At 42.2% G+C, this 20,142-nt stretch overlaps 3 protein-coding genes across 17 annotated transcripts in view; all 3 read left to right on the forward strand.

Moving 5' to 3' along the window:
- LOC110178548 (uncharacterized) overlaps positions 1–5,718 on the forward strand; it is a 58,592-nt gene extending 52,874 nt beyond the window's left edge. For 9 of the 14 annotated variants that reach the window (XM_086834287.1, XM_086834293.1, XM_086834288.1 and 6 more), the window contains 6 exons: positions 35–262; positions 320–664; positions 736–1,435; positions 1,536–1,707; positions 2,697–2,801; positions 3,093–5,718. In XM_086834287.1, the coding sequence (XP_086690413.1) occupies positions 35–262; positions 320–664; positions 736–1,435; positions 1,536–1,707; positions 2,697–2,801; positions 3,093–3,411 (1,869 nt within the window). In that variant the 3' untranslated portion in view covers positions 3,412–5,718. The remainder of the gene's footprint in view (positions 1–34; positions 263–319; positions 665–735; positions 1,436–1,535; positions 1,708–2,696; positions 2,802–3,092) is intronic. The other 5 variants (XM_020945713.2, XM_086834294.1, XM_086834291.1 and 2 more) reach the window with 1 other exon arrangement.
- Positions 5,719–11,000: 5,282 nt separating this feature from the next.
- On the forward strand, positions 11,001–12,523 carry LOC110178560 (ketohexokinase). The gene has a single exon (XM_020945732.2). The coding sequence runs from the start codon at positions 11,351–11,353 to the stop codon at positions 12,467–12,469; it is 1,119 nt and encodes a 372-aa protein (XP_020801391.2). The 5' UTR covers positions 11,001–11,350; the 3' UTR covers positions 12,470–12,523.
- A 4,271-nt stretch (positions 12,524–16,794) lies between these two features.
- On the forward strand, positions 16,795–19,950 carry LOC110178557 (uncharacterized). Of its 2 annotated transcripts, none has more exons than XM_020945727.2 (2): positions 16,795–17,039; positions 17,102–19,950. In XM_020945727.2, the coding sequence occupies exons 1-2, from the start codon at positions 16,954–16,956 to the stop codon at positions 19,890–19,892; spliced, it is 2,877 nt and encodes a 958-aa protein (XP_020801386.2). In that variant the 5' UTR covers positions 16,795–16,953; the 3' UTR covers positions 19,893–19,950. The 2 variants fall into 2 exon arrangements, with proteins under 2 accessions (XP_020801386.2, XP_020801387.2); XM_020945728.2 differs by having other exon boundaries at positions 16,801–17,046.
- The last annotated feature ends 192 nt before the right edge of the window (positions 19,951–20,142 follow it).

The raw sequence follows: 20,142 nt of genomic DNA on the forward strand, positions 1-20,142 counted from the left end.
CAGGGATATTTCCTAACCCTTGGACTTGTTTCAGCTCTTTCTGGCCTGTCTGGAGGCTGTGCAGGAGGACCGACTGCTCATCGATGTAGACCAAGCGAGACTCTTCTCCAACGTACGGGCTGTGTGCGAGGCGAACATTAAGTTCTGGACCTTGTGGCTATATCCCATGGTGGCCCATAGTGTGATAACCCACGAACCGCTGCGGTGTGCCTTCTTCCAGGAGGGTTTCATCGCCTTTGCCTCCATATTTGCGCCATATAAGGTGGGTTATGAATATATTGTTTAGGGTATAAATATATAAACTATCATTTTCTTGCAGATCTATTGCGCGGAACAGAGCACCTGCCAGTTCTATTGCAAGGAACTGAACCAGAACAATCCCCTGTTCACCTCCTACCTAGCCTGGTGCGAATCCCAGAAGATGTGCAACCGTCTGAGACTGGCTGACATTGTGGTCCGACCCATGCAGCGACTGACCAAGTACAGCCTTCTGCTGGCGGCCATCAAGAAGCACATGAGCGATGTGGAGGAGATCGAAGCCATCGATGTGATGATCCACAGTGTGGAGAACTTTGTGGGCAGCGTGAATAACCATCTGACAATGCGTCAGGAAAACGAGCGGCTCAAGGGCGTGATGGTGCGGATTGAGTCGTACGATGTGGTGGTAAGTGTTAGCTTCCTCTTAAAAAATCTTGCTGTTAAGATGACTACGAATGATCCTGTTTACTATTCCAGGACACGAACAACGAAATGCTGGACAAGCTGATCAAGCAACATAGTCAAATGTTTGATCTATGTGCCCCCATGCGTGGCTGTCCCGCTTACCATGTGCGGCACCTGTTCATGGAGGGTGATCACAAATTCAAGGACAACCTCGGCAAGTCCGATGTGCATTGTTTCCTGCTAACGGACCTCCTCCTGGTGTGCAAAACGATAGCCAAGCGAGGCCTGGGGGCACTCAAGGTGATCCGGCAGCCGTACCTGACCGACCAACTGATTGTCCAGCTGGCGGCGAACAATACGTTGAACTGTGTGTACCTCAACGAGTTCCAGGTGGCCACCACGGCATTCACGCTGCAGTGCACCGAGTCCAAGAACTGGTACGATGCCTTGTGGCGGGCCAAGACGATTTACCAAAGACTGAAGCGTGGAGCCGGCGGCAGTGGTGGTGTTGGTGGCGGCGGTGGTGGCGGAAGTGGTAGCGGCACCGTGGGTGGTGACAGCTTCCGATTCGGTGGCAGTGGCACCAGTGGCGGCACCGCCGACTCCCTGGGTGTGCGCAAGTCACCGATGAACTCCTCAATTGGCAGCCATGTGTCGAGTGCGAATAACAGCCATAGCGGCAGTGTCGAGTGGAATGACTCGCGGAACATTTCCGTGGACTTTGAAAAGACAAACTCGGTGTCCAGTGACGAGGGCTCCAGCATAATGACGGGTGAGTGAAATAAGCTAACGGATAAATTAACTATTTCTATGAAATATAAATCGGAAACCCTTCTAACTATTATTCAATCTCCACTACTTCTATTCGACAGGCAACCATGGAGTTACCCTGAAGGGCAAACAGCAATTGATTAGCGGCCTGCACAAGGCCAAGATGGGTATGATTGGCCCGATGGGCTCCAAGTCGGCCAACACTCTGTCCGTGCAGCCGTTGAACCATCTGGGGCAGAGTCTTCCCAACCTAAATATGCATCACAGCCACACGTAAGTTGCGTAGAGGGTGCACCACAGCCACCACTGATCAACCATGACAGCTTCTTACTAAAACCAAGCAAGCACACTCCACCACCAAACAAAAAAAAAATTAAACCACTCTCATCCCCGATCACTGATCACTGATCACCGATCACCGATCACCAGTTCAGATCCCCTGCCCAGTCACATCACGTCACATCACGTGTGTGAGGAGCGATTCCGGGGTCGGATTCACACCGTTTATATGTTGTACCATACTCTACATTTAGTCATCATATTTATAAACACTGTTTTTTTAGCTAGTACGTACTGTGTAGTCATATTTTATAAATTTTAAAATACCACAAAATAAATATTTTTATTGTCAAATGTTCGCTCTACTTGGATCTCGTATATCATCCACCTTAATCATCAGCAAATAACACCAACCATAAATCATTTGTGCTAAACGTCTTTTAAAATAAACACTAAAATACTTCTTGCTAAAAAGGGGACAATATAAAAGGTATTTTCCAAGTGTCCGTCTGTTTTCTTCAATTCTAAGAAATTATATGATATATTTTAGATATATTTAGATACGGTTTTGATTATTAAAAACAACTACCGAGCGGAAACTTTCTTAAACCCAAAACAATATAAAAATAGTAAGATACCTAACGAGCATGCACTTAAATTGCAACCCATGGAAAATAGACTTGTAATATTTTATAAAAAGAAAGAAAAGGAACGGAACCTCTTCGAAGGAAGGATATTTGGTCCTTCGGTATCCGAAGCTACATTTTCTGATTTCTGTTGCGTTGGGTTTGTTTTCTTTTTTATTTTCCTGTGATTTTTGCAAAAGCTTTTTCGTTATTTTGTTTGTGAGACAACACAATTATTATCCTGTTCAGCCACCTGCTCCCTGCTTGCGTTTCCGCTTCCTCACAATCCGTAGACGAATCCGGATCCCAAATCCGCCAGCGTGTGCTCTTTACAGTAACCTTTCGTCCTACTTGTAGTAACAATACTCTGCTCGTGCCCGGCACCACCACGAGCCACTCGGGCAACATGTTGTTGTCGCCCAGCCACCGTGGCATTTCCTACCCGCCGCCGAGCCCAACGAGGTGAGTGTGTCGTCTCTAGAGAGACTAGGGAGCCCCTCCCCTCCAGTGCCCACTGTGTCTGACTGTGTGTGTATGTGTATGTAACCCGTGTCTCCTGTGTCTTTGTCTCGCCGTCTCTCCACATCGGTCGATCCTGAACTCTTCGCCATAACCCACATCCCCCTACTCCGCCACATCGCTCTATCGCCGCGCCTCGCCTTGTCTCGCCTTGCCTCACCATCTACTAAACCGACTAAACATGGTTGCTAATGCGTGTCCTCCGTGTCCTCCCCCGCTCCCGTGGTTCCGCAGAGTGCCGCTGCGCCGTGGCATGGCCTTCTCCACCTCGACCAAGAATCCGCCGTTGCGCAAGACCAGGAATGTCACATCCCAGAACAGTATTAACTGGCATCAGATCCCGGCCACGCCCACACCGCCCAGCCCTCGATCGCAGCATCAGTCGCCGGGCAACGTAATCTGCATGCAGAAATCCCTACCGCTTCTGGTGCCCAGCGAGGGTGGGCCAGGACCTAGTCCACCGCCACAGCTGCACAAGCAGCTATCCCACCAGGCGCCGCTGCCCACCTCCAACAGCCACCACACCCAGTCGAGCACCGAAACGGATGTCTGATTTGGACGTGGACGTGGACGTGGATGTGGATGTGGAGTCCCCAGGCGCAGTCCCAGAAGCTTACAACCGCAAAATGTACTTAACAATAGATCCGTCACAAACTATATACCAGTAGCAACTAGAGCTGGCCACCGAGCACATTTTCCAATCACTCAATAGAAAAAGAGCTTAAATTTAGAAAATCGCTTTTGATTTCGAAAGGTTTTTACGGATTATGTTATTTTTATAAAACTAAATAAATATTCCAGTTAATTTAAATGGTGAAAATGTTCAAGACATTCTTAATTTTTGGATTCTATATGAACTTTAAAGAAAAGTGACTCAAAGACAGGCTTCACTTAAGGCTTAAACATGATACATTGTCTTTGTAGAAATGTTTTATATTTAAACTATTTATTGTAAATATGTTATTATTATTATTTGTGGTTCATAAATTTTCCTTAATTTATTTATATAAATTAAAAGTACAAATGACAAACAATTGCACAAAACAAAATACAAAAGATTTAATTTACTCGGTCACACAAAAATTATCATAATCCAAACTATAAGAAACCTTGAAAAGCTGTTAATTTCAAAACTTTGGAGAAATCATTAATTTTACCCAAGTTATATAACCAAGTACTTAAAACTGAAGGCGATTTTCTAAAATCTAAGCTAAAGATCTAATTCATTTCGAGTGTGGGACGAACTTTTGTAATGTGAATATCGCACTTTTGGGTCCAAAGCTGATATTGAACTTATCTACATTCCATAAAACTAAAACTAACCAATAATCCCAAGTACCCGATCCCCCGGCGAACATAGATCGGCAAAAGTCGCCAGTTTTATTCTTCCCATAAACGATATGAAGACAAATAAAATAATATAAAATAGTTTAACCAAACTAAACGTAGAGCTAAATCTTGTTACCATAGAATATACGCATAGTCCGAATGCCATATAAATACCGAAACATACTTAGATTGAGATCACAAGCTTTATAAAAGTGTTGCCCACATACTACTATATATTGATATAAGTCGTCGTTACTTTCCATAAGTAGATAATTCAAATGTTATGGTCGAAATGAAGAGAAAACAAATAAATAAATACAATATTTATCTAACTGACTATCCATTGACTATAGAACACGCAAATCTTCAAAAATGTTATCATAACAATTAAAGAACTATTGGTTTATGGGCCTAAAATAACCCAGCAAATTAATGCAAATTTTATTTAGACCTTTGGTTTTAAAAAGTTTTAGTTTCCCCACATTGTTCGTTAATCAGATAAATTAGTTATTAACTCAATGTTACGTACAACGTTTGTATACCAAAATAGAGTATTAGCCGATTTTCGGTCGACATGTGTATATATAATAAAAATTATGTTAGCCCTAGGAACCAATATTAAGTATGCAGTAGTCTTCTTCCACAAATATTAGTAACGAAACACATAGTTTAACACAATACTGAAATATGGGAAATTTCTGATAAAGTATACTGTTATGGGTGATACATTTCATGTTTCCTTTTCTTTGTTTTTTGTAAACTCACAAGTAGCTCTTAACATTCTTATTAGACTCTTATCTTGTCTTTTGAGGTACTAAGATATAGTTATCTTCTCTCGTGTCTGGAACTTTATACATCCTTTACACAAACACTCCATATATATAAGGGATCACCGAGTATCGATCCCATAAAATATATATTGGTTAGTAAGGTAAGGCGTGGAGCTACTGTTCTTCCTGCGAAAGGCATTTCGTGAAATGGGAAGATGGAATCTGTACATATTAGATAAAAGGGAAAGCGTGACATAAGTTCTAAATTACATATATAGAGAGATACACACCGTATATATAGGGATTATATTTATATATATATTGGTATATTGTACTTCTGGGGATTATTATGATATAAATATACACAAAACCGCAATACAAATACAAAGTGTTAACTGTATTTTTATGTATGAATAAATTAACTAGGGCTGCGTAGAGCTGAGATCGCATTTTAGAGTCGTAATGGCATAAAGCCATAATATTAATATTATTCCAGAACGAGGAGAGATACATACATTCGTGTGCAAATATCTAATGTTCTTCGAAGAGTATATGCGTAATACATATGTACATAAGTGGTACTTAGAAGTTGAACTTGAATGTTATATATACATATATTGCAACTATATCAAATTGCAATTTATTTACAAAGGAATAACAGACAAAACAAAAACATAAAAACAAAGAGTAAAGTGCAAAAAAGCTTTATTTACACGCTTGAACAATAAATATTAAAAGTATTTGTAAAGTAAGCTACAAAACCTACTCCTGTTTCATTTGTCATTCTGGATTGGTAAGTAAAAGTAGGATATATATCGCTTAATCAGCCAAACAAATGTCATTTTGAACCCAATCTGCCACCAAAATCTCAGTTGCCATAGTGACATTTAAGCCAACTGCACTGCTCTGGACAGTATCGCTTATTTAACCATTAAAAAGTTTTGCGGCATCTGTTGCAACCAGGCCGAGATATCGAGCAGGGCCAAGGATGCAACTTGATAAATGAAGGACCATCATCTGGGTTGAGTAATGCCATTGAAAGGACAATAACTAATTGACTTTGAACAAAAGTTTCCAACTGTCTATTTAATATTATTTTAAGTTGAAAATGATTTAAATTTCATAATCAAAATTATGCGCCAACATAGAAAAGGTCATAATGTGATGAAGGATCTATCTTTAAAGCAGTACTATCCCAGTAAATTTTATTTAAACTAAACTTCCTCTCCTTTATTTTGCCCAAGAAAGTGCTGTAAGTAAACTGCTTTAATCTCGCTACCATGGAAAATATTAAACAAAGGTTAGTATGCTCAATAAAGCCACTTCTTTACAGTCTACCCCAGCGCGAATTAATAAATTATATTTCTTATTTTTCTGCTGATTATCCTTGCATTTGACGGGGAATCCGAGGAGAGCACTTGCGGTACAAAAAGGATGCAGGCAGGCAGCCACCAAGTGGATTATTATTTGCAAGTCAAGCCTCTTCTTTATATACAATTTATATATGTACCAACGCCGACACACTTGGCGGGCATTATGATAAATGTCGTAATTCCGCGATAGAAGTGTTATGGCTGGCAGTTAGTCAGGCTGCTTGCCCCGGATACTGTACGGATACTGTACGGATACTGCACGGATGCTGCACGGATGCTGCATGGATGCTGCGGAGACTGCGTTAGTTATATTTAGACATCATAATGGTAGTCATAAAAATACGCAATTTGCGTGGCAAGGGCCCTGAAAAAACTGCAAAATTCTGAGAAGAGTGAACGAATACCATTGAATTCCAAAGCTCTTCCGGAGGTCACCACTTCAAGCATCCGCAACTGCATGGCGTTTCCCGAATGGAAATGTGTAAATGGGTTTATAATTCTGTGCATGCAAAAAAAGGGGGTTTTCCCTGATACAGTGGGTGCTAGAAAAACTAGTTATTCAACCATTATAAGGATATATACCCATAGTAGCAATTTAATAAATAAAACCCTTTGGTTTCGAAAGAGTTTTTCAAAAATAAATAATTAAATATTGGACTACATTTCAAGTATTAAAGAATTCTAGACAATTACAATTTCCAGAGCATGTAGACTTTATAAAAGCGATTACTTATATATTTTATTCTGAGTTGAAGTACTATTATTCATATTCCTGGACATCAGTGTCAACTTTTCTTGATTTACCTTTTAATTATTCCTATTTCTTTTCTGTTTTTCTAACATTAAATGCAACTGCATTTTTGCGATAGTTTGCAGAAAAACACTTGCTGAAGCTTCGTCCAGCAAAGTGCAATATTTTACGTGCTAAATTCCGGACTTGTTTTATATGCCGCGGAGCAGCCAGTGACAGAATTTATTCCCAGCTCCCAACTCCTCCGTCTGATTGATGTGTCACCCAGAATGGCACGCATAAAAAGCGCAACGCGAGGCTATAAAATACATATATCTAAAGAGGGAAGATGTATCCAATATATCGTAGATACTACACCAAAAGAAAGTAGATAAAGGGAGACTGCGGAGACTTGGTAAAGTCCAAAACCAAAGTGATTCCACAAATATTAGTTTTAGCGAATGAATGGCAGTAACCTGAAGCAGAACAAATGGAAATTAGCCGTGTTTCCAGGTTGGGTTTCAGGCTTTAAAAACAATTTCACCAGCATGACAGGTCCTGTCGGGTAAGAACCCACCTGGCGCTCCTGACGCATCTGGGCCCGCCTGTTCCAAAGTGTCGACACGGTGCAGTGTTAACCCTAGCCGAGTTTTTCCACCCCTTCCGCTACCCCGCTTTCCCAAACTCCTTTTCCGCCCGTTTTCCGTGTGCAGGCACGCCTCGCAAGTTCTTTTCAATTAAAAACATTTCCCAGCCCGGCGCTTTAACGACAGCCAGACGTCTGCCGCCCCGCCAGTGTGTGTTCGCGTCATTTTAGCATATTACTCGGGGAAATAATGAGCCCCAAGCTGGGAGCAGGGAGCACCAAGAACACCGGTGCTCCGGGCTGCTCCGGGTCCCGCCTTGGTCCTCTTTGTGAATGCCACGCCGCCAGGCAGAGGCAGAGGCACCCATCAACCCATCCACGTATTCCGCGCCGGGAAACACTTTAAGCGGCTGCCCCACAAAAGTGCTCGAGGAGGATTCTTAAAGGGGATTTGGCCCACTTAAGTACAACACTTGATGGACTTTTCGTCGCGGATGAGATTAAAGGCGAACCGGTGTCCTGGTGAACAATGTGAGACATCCGAAATAAAATGGAACGACAACATTTGCACAGATTTTAATGAAACCTGCTTGTTCTGCCAAAGAAAACATGTTGAGGTGGTATTTACTATATAAAATAATACCAAAAGAAGCAGAAATAATTACCATTCAGTAATTATTTCTTTGAATTAAGTTCAGTTGTGGATATTAATTGGTTATTAAGATCAATCATTTTCCATAAAAATCTTTAGTAAAACTTTATGCCAAATTCTTTAGTTTTGGGTTTGCTATTGCTTTGTTATGTTTAAAGTTTTAGCTCATTTTCCAATAAATTAAACAAAATATTACCATATCTACCTTGGGATTACTCAATTACCCGAAAACAATGGCTTGAAAGCGGTGCTTAAGCCAACCAGATGCGACTAGAAAACCATTTTGTCTTCATAAAAAATGGATTCGATGTTGTCGGTTTTTCTCAATTGCATTTCTCATATGGGGCGGGGAGGGGGTGGTGGAGAAACAAATAAAGAAAACAAGGTCAGTTGGCAGGTGCACAGCGACAATAACGATGTCAGGAAAAAATAGTTCAATTCCCGTAGCAAACCCAAAAAAAAAAACACTCACACACACACACATCGCCATCGACTGTGACAACATGCGGCTACAGCATCAATTCAGTCGCATCTCTTTTCCATCCCTGTCACGGAACATTTATTTAAAATATCAATAGCATCGCATAATAAATTTCAGCGATGGCGATGACTTCACCTCCTTCACTAGCCACCCAACTTTCGCTCGGATTATTAATGTGTGTTCACCACAACGAGATGTGTGTGTATTTATGCTCGACTGCTTTTCAATATTCAATTTCCAATCAAATTACCAGTACTTAGGGTTATTATCTTTAGGTAACTCCCAAAAAGAATTAAAGGGAATTGAATTAAAAATAATATAGTAAACCAACTACGGCACAGCTGCGCAGACTGGCATGGGAAAGCTTTCCGTTTGGAAATGAATTAATTTTTGACTGAGTTAAAATCTATTTCCACTGCAAGGGTAAAGAAAGTTTACTTTCCCGAAATAAGCCTCCCTTCTTTTAATTTATAATTCCGCTAAAATATACTCGGACAAAATGAACTCACAAATGTACAAATTGCGACGCAAACAAAGGTAAACAAAGCTAGGTTTCCAACTCCCCAAAATGTTAAAATTGACATTTAATTGGATCGTATTCTAAGTGTGAGAGGCTCTCTCGCTCTTAGGTTCCACTTTCTAGGGCGAGAAACAACAACAAAGCCTCTAATGGCTTCAAAGGCAAGAAAAGAATGAATGCGATTGCGAAAGCAGAAAGATGAGGATTTTAGATAAAAGAGAATTGAAATAAAAAGTAGTTTTGTTTCACTCACCCATTTGTATAGGTTGATGCTGGGAATCCTAACGGAGAATTAGTGGCGGATATTTGTGGCTTCCGTTAAACTAACACTTTTCACTGCGCGGTTAATAGTTATTTTATTAAAACAGAGGATTTTTTCCTCATCACTTGACTTTTCTTCCCGATCAGCTTGCGTAGAAACATTTTCGTTTTCGCTTTTTCTTCCCCACCTACCTCTGCTTCGCCTGGCGACATTGTGGGAACTGATTTCCAATGGCCAGAGGGAGCGTTCGCTCTGCGATAATGGAAGGCGGCGATGTCAAGGCTTGAAAGAGAGAGAGAGAGAGGAGAGTGGGGAGTGGAGACAAGAGAGAGGAGCTAACCACTTCCAATAAGTGGAATGATCAAAATGCAAGCTCGGCTTTCCAGAGTAAGCTTATTTTCTGATTTAAGCTCAAACATGCAACTTAGTAGTTTAAAAACACTTTAAACTATACCTACATAAATTGATAATAATAAGAAGTACCTAATCTCTTTAAATAAGAACCTGTCCCAAGTTATTTATTCACCCAACTAACTAAAGCTCACTCAAGTAAAGAAAACCCACTTTTCTCTGACGCTCTAAATTAAATGTAAATTTGATTTCAACTGCAGCCATATCGTATCGATTGCCTTTTCGGTCAATTCGGAACTGATACGTTTCCAAAGTGAACTCAGTGCCCTGCATACCACCGACCAAGTTGAGTTTCCGGTGTGAGTGCGGCATGTAAACAACTGGTCACTCACCTGGCCACCTGGCAGACCGTGAACCACCCAAGCAGGCCCCGAGGAGGGTGAGTGAGTGGCCAAGTGTCCCGAGTCCCGAGTCCCGGGTCCAGTGTCCTGTCGCCAACTTGACGTCCGACTCAGTCGGTGGGTCATTCGGTTCGGTCCGGTGCTTGAGCTTGAGAAATGGCACTGCAGCCGTCTGGCGCTATTATCCAGTATTTTTCTCGCCACTTTCTTTATTTTTTTTTGCCCGCCATTTGGATGTTGGTTTGTTGCCTGTGGTCCTGGTCCTGGACAGCCAGTCGACCATTATAAATTGTTATGTAGACACCTTGTGGCCGGCGTTCGATTCAACATGCTCGGTCACACAAGCCTTCATTCACTGTTAGAAAATAGTAATACTCTTTAAACTCGATTAAACTAATTTAAAAGGACATTTTCAGACATTAAATTAAAGTTTGAAAAAAGCCCAAAAATTATGCATGTTCAAAGAAGAATTTAAATTACTAATAGAGAACTTTTTCTCAAAGTGTTGTCACGCTGTGACCATCCCACAACATCCTTCTATCCCTTTATTTGCTCTCCTTTGGCCCAATTTGTCCGGGTCCCTGGGAAGTGGAGGAGGAGGCGGAGTAGGAGGAGAGGAAGGCTTCCATGTAGACTGGCGCTGGCTTTGTTTGATTTTGCAATTGTTCTTGTTGTTGGAGCTGCTGGAGAGGAGTCATCGCCACCGATGCGAAGTGTCATTAAACTCGTGCCAATGCATTAAGTGTTTATTGTTTGCCCATTGCTCGGCTCAATTGTTCATGTCTAATTACCGTTCAAACTTTGTCACCGAGTGGCCCTCGACGCTGGTCCCCTTCGAATGTGCATACTCTTGGCCCAGTTTAATGGGCCAGGAAGTATGGGAGGACTTGACCAGCACCAACCTCAATGCAACGAGACATTCAACTTAAAGTAAACAAATAATATTTAAATTTTAAAATAAAAATTAAAGCAAATCATTTGAAATTGTAATCAGACTTTTTTTTTTGGAGTCAGACAAAATTTAGAGGTAACCGGAAATGAAAAAACAGATTGTAAGGGAGTTCATAACCGTGAAAAAGGTATACCGCCTTCCACGGGAGCCGTCACCACCGCCGCCTCCACCCAAGCGGCATGTGCTCGCCGTCGGCTGCTGCACGCTGGACATGATCACCATAGTGGATCTTCCACTCACTCCTGGCCAGAAGCAACGCACCAAGGACGGCCAGTGGCGGCGAGGCGGTTCGGCGACCAATATCTGTACCGTGTGGCGCCGATTAGGCCTGGATTGTGAATTCCTGGGCGTTCTGAGCAGTGTTCGGGCATTCGAAAGCCTGCTAAATGGATTACTTTCGCAGGGCATTGACATATCCCACTGCCCGATGACAAGTCACTATCCGGCCCATCGGAGCGTCATTATGCGGCGGGATGCGGACATACGCACCATCTTGGAGTTCTCCAACGTCCACCAGGAGATCACGTACCAGCAATTCGTGGGCGCTGTGGACTACCAGAAGTACTCGTGGATCCACTTCGAGGGCCGCAATCCTGCCGAGACTCAGCGAATGATGATGGCAGTGCGTGACTTTAACCAGCGTTGTCCAAACCTGAGAATCGTCACCTCTGCCGACGTGGACAACTTGCGACCGGCGACCATGCTCATGGCCAGTTTTGTGGACTATGTTTTCATCCGGAGGGCCACGAAGGACGCCTACTCGTTCATGAACGGACGCGAGGTTGTCTGTGCGGCCAGGGATGCCATAAACGATGCGAGGTCCAAGTGGCAGAAGACTCAGCCGCGAAAGATGCCCTATTTGCTGCCCGATGAACCCGCGGAGGACTCTGAGGAACGGTGCAAAGCAACGCCACCTGATAAACCCGTTGTCATCTATAGCAACTACTCGGAGGGCGCCAGCTGCCTGATGGCGGATGATACCTTCTTCAAAGTTGGCCCTCAGATACCGAGTCGCATCGTGGATTCGGTCGCTGTGAACGACACCTTCTCGGCGGCCACGATCTATGCCCTGGAGAAGGTGAAGATGAAGCTACGGGATGCTCTGGAGTATGGCGCCCGGGCATCGGCACTCAAGATGACCGAGAATGGTTTCGATATCCTGCGCTGCTTGCCCAAGGACCTCATGGGATGCTACTACGCCTGAGTCTCTTAGTCGACCTGGAAACAATAAAACAATTAACAGTGTTTATGTACATAATCAAGGGGATCTGATGGAGTATAAAAAAAAGTTTTTTTTTAGAATCCCCATTGGGGGCAAAAAGAGGCGCAGAGACCGGAAATTGCGCTTCCCTTTCGGCAGACATCCTTTGTCCAAGCCATGACCCCTGGGTTACACACTCCCCACGCTGACCTTTTGCATGTTGCCAAGTGCCGGAAGCATCTGCATGATATTCCTGCTTGCATACATTTCGGGGGGCGCCGGCTCCTTTAAATTCAACGGTCTGTGCATCCGGAAATTAAACATTTTGCCCGTACGTTGCTCAGGCCCTGCGGTCGTCATCTCTGTGCCTAAGTGCGCACAGACATTCTCCGGTTTGTTCTCAATTCAATTCACTTAAAAGGAATGCCAGAAAAAAATAGAATGGAACTTTCTCAAGGGGGGAGTGGTCATATAACGAAAACTGCACCTTTACTGGAACCATTCAAATTTCCATTTTACTTTTGGCATTTCCCACAGCTCCTCTAGCTGCGGCTTGTGGGTAGGTGGCCAAATGGAAAAATTAACAGTCACCCCCATGCTCTGGGTAAGATCTACCGGGACATCTGGATAAGGGAGAATCAAGCTCTTCGGTTCACAAGAAACTACCAAGTGACAAATGTGATTTGAACAGAAATCTAAAGTCGTTTTGGCAATTATTTACTATCGCTTGAAGTCTGAAGTTGGCTTTACAGGATTTAATGGATGGTCCTTAAATGATAGATGTGAATATTATTTAAATAATAAATAATAATAATAATTATTTAAAAACAAGAAAGGAAGCTAACTTCGGCACGCCGAGGCTTGTATACCCTTGCAAATTGAAACTCGATCACTACAAAATAATTAAATATAAATTATATATTTTTATGTTAAAAAAATAAATAAAGTAATGCTAAAATTACTGATCATGCTAAAGTTACTGATCAGAGTTACTGCTCTGCTCATAGTTAAATTAAATATCTGCTCGCTGTTTCTCTCTGCCTCTCCCCCTCTCTCTCGTTGTCTATCGCTCTATGTATATCTCTAGAGGCAACTCCGTCTCTCCCGCGCTCTCACACTCACTTTCTCTTCTCTTCTCGGGGACTATAAATAGAGGCGCTGAGGTCGCGCGCGCCTCAGTCTGTCCTAGGGGTACCTAGTGTTAACATCTGCAGTGATAGTGATTGTGATTACCTTTCGATCCCAAAAATATGACGTGGCCAATGCAATACATCTGGATGACCAGGATGAAGCTAACTCGGATGAAGTCACCATTCTTGGACACTGCACTGGGAAGCAATTTCGAAAGAGCCACGTGTCCTCTACTGCGGTAAGTCTTAACCATTACATTTATATTAAGTATGAAGAAGCTATTGGTGGTATCAGACCTAGGTCTAGACTTTATATTCTAATTTATTTCCTTATTTCAATGGCTCCCTTTACATACTTATTGGTCATAGAAACTTACTGGTCATAGATATTTACTGATTATAGTTAATTACTGATCATAGTTACTTACTGCACATAATTTATTACTGGTCATAGTTTTAAAATCGTCGTTACACATATAGTCCACCATATGATCTACACTGCGTATGAGTTATATTTTCACTCGAAATCAATATAAAAATTCAAAATAACAGAAAAAACTGGGATTATTCTTTCAGATAAAGTCATAAATAGATATTGATTACAAGTTCCTATTTTGTCTATATATATAACACTGAGTACTTCATATTTTATATATGATCTACACTGCGTATGAGTAATATTTTTACTTGTAATCTAAACTAGAAAACTTCGAAAAGCTTTACAGATAAAGTCATAGACTAATATTCGTTATAAACACTTATACTTGATCAATGTGTAAAACTGAGTAAGTTAATATTTAACATATGAGATACACTGCGTATGAGTTATATTTTGTTTTTGAATCAATTTGAAACCTAGAAATACTTAAAAAACAGGACAGACCATAACGTATAAAGTCATAAACTGATATTGTTTACAGGTTCATATATTATTTATCTATATAACTTAGTTACTAAATTTTAATGGAGCCACACTGCGTATGAGTGATATACATATACAAACTTCCCAGCCAGTAAAATTTTGTATGTGAGTTGCACGCCGGAAAAAGTTATCGTGCCTTGGAAAATCCTTTGCGGCTGGCTTTTCATCTCGATACGGTGACAGACAATTATAATTGTATTTAATTCTTTTGATTGATGCTTTGTGGGCTTTGCTCGACGTCGACGACACATCTCCCCAAAACCGCAAGGAGCAGGTATACAGGATAGGCAGGATACTGGCAGGCAGACAGACACCCAGGCACAAAAATCAACGTCAGCAAGGTGTGCGAATGGCCCATCCCCTGTCACAGGCGTATATAAATATTATTTATGAGTTCCATTGATAAATATAATTTATTTCCCTCGTTTATACCATAGGCACAATTCCGTGGGCTTAGTGTGCTGTAGGTGGCAAGGTTTGAAATATTGCATATTGAATAATTCTAATACATATTCTCCCTTATTGCTTACACATTTTTTTAAATTATAAATTTCATTTAAAGAGCTACTAAATTTCCGTATAATCAGAGTATTCTTATAGGTAAAACAATTTTCTTAAACCAAATGTTAATATATAGAAAGATGTTTCATAGTTTTTGTGTATTTATTTATAAAGTGTCAGTTAGCTTGGGATCCTTCTTTTATCCGTTTTTTCATGGGTTTCTGCAAATTAAATGATTCGTTTGTAATATAATTTTTAAAGTATTTATCGACAAAGGTTACCGCAAAGTCAGTTAATTGATCACCAAATTGGCGTTTAATTTTTTTTAATTCATCATCATCTATCTCTTTAGTTGTGTGCGACATATCCACCTGAAATTGAAGCATTATTATTATATAAATTAAGGAAAACATTTAGTTAATTTAGGGGTAAGTAACTATAAGAAGTAGAGAATTAAAACTTATAGGCAACCGTCAGTTTATGCCAGGTATGTTAGAACCAATTGGAAATTATATTTGCACTTGTGCTCCTATAGAAAAATATTTGTATGAGTGTATTATTGTATTAAACACTCTAGAAATGAGTGAACTCAAATTGATTTCAATGGGCTTAATATGATATTTCAGCATTTTAAATTGAATCCGAGCTGATGAGAGTTTAAAATTATATTAATTTATTTAATTAATTATTATTATTATAATTATGAATTAATTTTTAAATAATTCAGGTATACTTCTGCTTAGCTTTCAACCATTTGCTTAGCTTCTTTCTCTAAGGATAATTGCAAATCAAATGATTTGTTTGTAATATACTTTTAAAAGTTTTTATCTAATTTACCTGTGCCTCATGCATTACTTTGTTCCACAATATATTTGTTTTATCCAGAATCTCTTTTGAATCTTCACGAGCGATGCGAGAGGATAGGGCCACCTGAAAGCGAAGTTAGAATATACAATGAGTCCTCTTCAAGCGCACAGCATCCTGCTCCAGGACATCGGACACCAACTTACGGCGCACAGGGCGAATAGGAAAAGGATCACTGTCAGCTTGGCCATTTTTAGTTACTGCTTTCTGATACTGCTGTCACCTCAACCTGTAGATCTGGGAACGTCGGCTTTTATACTAACTGGTCGTATGCAAAGCTGCCCATAACGAAAGCTATTTTTGCGTCGCAGCCTCCTTATCGCAGCGGCTACATATAGATCCGAGTGGATTGAACCCAGCTCGTTTAAGAGGATGCGCTGCCCCTTGTATCTGGAAACTGATTGCTTTACTTATATGAATCTCACAAGCATAACGTAAATATATAGACAACTCCAACCATTATTGCTAATCCAACTTTTGGTGAGCCCAACATAGAGCGTAAACTTGTATTATATTATTTTGTAATTAATTTATTTGCAAATAAATGAACTGATAGCAAAGCTGGTTCTAAACCAAGGCCTGAATCCTTCTATTGCATTATATACATGATATAATTTTCATGATTAAGTCTTACCCCAGTAGAGGACCCACTCTTTTCCTTTTTCATCATTGCCTAATTCCTTTCAATGTAGACTTATATTCTTTAGAACTTTAATTATGCATTATCATTGGATATAATCGAAGTGAGCATCTTCCTGGTTATCCAGATATATTGCCTACGTCAGGTGATACATTTAAGGTCGAAAGGAAATTACTATCGCTATTACCAGAGATGTAAACACTCTTATTATTGTCACCGAAACTGGAAAGACCCTGCTAGAGGAAAACATATTTATTTTGATATATTTCAACATGACATATAATGTTGATAATTTCAATTAGGCACCTATAATTCTTTTCTACAATACTCACTTTAAATTTCAGTAAATCCTAAAATATACAAAATCCATATAAATATTATTTATTTAGTTCTGAGCCTAAGTCCAGACTGCCGGAAGCTTAAGTCGAGGATGTCGTTCACCCAACATGGTCTCCACCGTTTGGCCGCTACGTCGAGCTGCGGTTCCCGGTTCTCCAGAGGCCAAGGGAGCAACACGTAGGGTGTAAAGATACAACCTGGCGACTGTGGGATTGCCTAACTGATCTCTCTGCTCCCAGGTGTCGGCGAGTAAAGAGCACAGCTCCTTTGGAGGGACTCAGCTGCGACCACTGGCGATTCTGTGAGAAGGTTCCACGTCGCTCTGCAATGAAGGCCGATTGCCTCGGCAGTCCCGTGGGCCTGGTCTGCTCGAATGCGACCATAGCGAATCCCATGCGGGAGGCGGAGGCAACAGCTATAAATTTCGCCACCTACTTGAAAGCCTTCGCCTTGATCTATGTCCTGCCGGAGGTTGACTGGACTGCGGAGAAGATCGACATGTTGCTGCAGCAGGGTATGGAACTATTCCGTTGCAGTTCGGAAACGAGTCAGCCGAGCGATGATGATCTGGGGAGAAATCAATTGTTCGGGACCGGGATTTATACCAAAGCGGAGATGCGCATCAAAAGGAATTTTATTCTTGAAGGACACACCTTCACGATGGCTCTGGAGTCTCGTTATCTTGGTATGGCGACCAGGCCGCACATAATCAAGAATTTGAAGTGCGTTCTCCAGGCCTTCTTCAAGTCCAGACGCTATTGCTTACTTCTCACCCGGGTGGGTCACCTGCTCATATGGCGGCGCAGAAAGGCGTTCTTTGTGCTGGACGTCAAGGGCAGACGGAGGGATGATCTGCGGTGGGACAAGGACAATGGCGTAGCCATGCTAGTGTGCCTGAAGACCGTCGACAATGTGGTTTACCTGGCCAGCCATCTGAGTGGGATTACGCCCACGGATGCCTTTACCATTCGCGAACTGGTGCTGGTGCGTCTAAGGACCCCAGATGGGCGGATTTTTATGCGCGACTCCAGCTATCGGTCTGTGGAATTCAAGGTGGTGAGCAAGAGCTATGCGTACCTGAAGGCCAATCTCCACCTCTCTCTCGGCCAGGGTGGGACGGTGAAGAATCGCAGCAGCCTAATGGTGGCCGTGGGCTCAATCCTGGCCAGCAAAATCGATCACCCGGCAAACTGGGATACCAATATGCTGGATCGTTTGATTTGCTACGGCGTGGAGCTGTTCTCCAGCGGCTGGTCCGATTGCTTGGAGGAGCTGCGACCCATTAACCTGGACACGTTTCCCACCCAAGTGAGACTGGGACAGTTCGTCGTGGAACTCGAGCTAATGCCCGGTGTGAGATTGGGTTATTGGAAATGCCTCGACATCGTTAGCATGGATTTCGAGGTTAATATCAGGGAGGCCCTCGAGGGGTTCGGCAACGTGGTGTTCCAGATAAACAATCAGATGTACGCAATGTGGATCAAAAATGACTTTTACTACCTTCTCGATCCCTATCGACACACCATCGTCGGCACCCACGTGGAGGAGGACCAGTGCAAGGACGCCAAGTGGGCCACGCTTCGCATGTTCCGCGACCGGCTGACCATGCTCAGTGTGTTCCACCAATTGCTCCAGCAATCGAACGGGCAATCGGCCTACTCTCTGCATGCGGTGCGTATACGTAATATCGCCGAGTGCCCCCAGGATGTTGTTCCGTCTCCTTCACCCGAGGATATGGATACCTGTGATGTGGAGTCTATAAATGAACCCATTTTGTTCAGCGACCAGCTAGGAGCGGTTGTGCAGGACTATTGTCTGGCAGAGATCAGCGACTGTGAATGCGAAATGGAGGATGATTCAGACATAGACTGTGAAATTGACCTTCAGGAATTTCAAATTTTGGGGGAGCGACAGTGTGCAGGAGCAGCAGAGAATGAGATACTGGGAACCCCCCTACGTTCTTGCACCTGCCTATCCCAGAAAGCCCCTATCCCCACGCAGGAAGTTTCCAAATCCATAACCAAGAGTCTGAAAATCAAAAAGAAAAGCAATAAAACTCATAAAATTGAGAATCAGAGGCTTGATAAGAAACTAAAAGAAATATTTAAGGAAATGAAACAATCGGTGGTCCCAGTTGAAGAGTCAAAGCACAGATCTCATAGTCGATCGGCTAAAAAACCTGTGGAATTAACCAGAAAACCAAATACAAAATATGAAACTGATTCGAAGAGGCAAACAGGTGGCGCTAAGGCGTTAGCAAAATCTGCTGCCACTTCCAAAGGAAGATCCGATTTCGCCAAGGAATCTAAGGACAACTGGTGTTTAAAGGATACAACTATTATACGATTAGGCACCAAAGTGACAGCCTCAAATTTGATCTCGCAAAGGGATGCCTGCATCGGGGTTTCAATGCCTAGTGAAGGATACTCATTTCCGGAGGACAAATCCATAACCAAGCCAAAAACTATATCCCCGCAGACAAGCATTGGAGACATCCTTACGCAATACATTGAAAAATCCAATCCGAAAACTGTTCCATCAGAAACTGGCCGCCAAGCAGATCAAGCTCCTCTCCAGAAATCAAATTCAGAGCTCCGCAAAGCAGGCCGGTGCAATCCCTTGAAAAGTAGGGACTCCCTGACTCGGTATCCGGGCTACAATCGGGAGCCACAGCTCCTGGCCGTCGCTGGGTCCGAGAGTGGAACCGTGGAGAGCCTGAATCGGCTGCTGGGCTCCGCTTTCAAGGTGGCCAACAGGGTGCTCACGATGACGCCGTGGGGCAACTACGTAGTCTTCAATCACTCTCCCGACTCCGATCACGGATCAGAGTCCACGTGGTTCTTTTTGTTCGATGGCTGTACCTGCAACATCGATCGCTTCCGGCATCTGGACCTCTCGATCGGCACAGCCGGCTTACTTGCATTTCGAAAGCTGTCGGAGGTGGTATGCCACATGATCGATTCCAGACGGAAAAAGGCAGTTAATATCCGGCAAAGCCGATCGAGTGGGAATGCCTGTGGCAAACATTAAGTGCTTCATTTTGTACGTCAATATTTAAGTAATACAAATTTTATTAGTGTACCCTCAATTTATTTAGTTATCTTAAGGGAAGGCACGCGAAGTAACATACGAGTATTTTGTAAATGTAATTATTTTAGGGGGAAGTGTTAAGGTGACAATCACAATTATAATAATACAATGTGCTGTGCAATAATATTGTATCAAATGTAACAAACAAAAACCTGGTTTCCAGTCAAAAAATCAAATAAAATATATTTCC

The sequence above is a fragment of the Drosophila serrata genome, unplaced genomic scaffold (genome assembly GCF_035046125.1).
Source record: "Drosophila serrata isolate PLE 108 unplaced genomic scaffold, ASM3504612v1 contig_272, whole genome shotgun sequence".
Classification (NCBI taxonomy): domain Eukaryota; kingdom Metazoa; phylum Arthropoda; class Insecta; order Diptera; family Drosophilidae; genus Drosophila; species Drosophila serrata.

Excerpts from the sequence above, each read along its gene's own strand:
- LOC110178560 (XM_020945732.2), top strand. The coding sequence starts at position 11,351 with ATGAAAAAACAGATTGTAAGGGAGTTCATAACCGTGAAAAAGGTATAC.
- LOC110178557 (XM_020945727.2), top strand. The coding sequence starts at position 16,954 with ATGTCGTTCACCCAACATGGTCTCCACCGTTTGGCCGCTACGTCGAGC. Across the intron at positions 17,040-17,101 it reads AGAGGCCAAGGGAGCAACAC|GTGTCGGCGAGTAAAGAGCA; the intron begins GTAGGGTGTAAA and ends CTCTGCTCCCAG.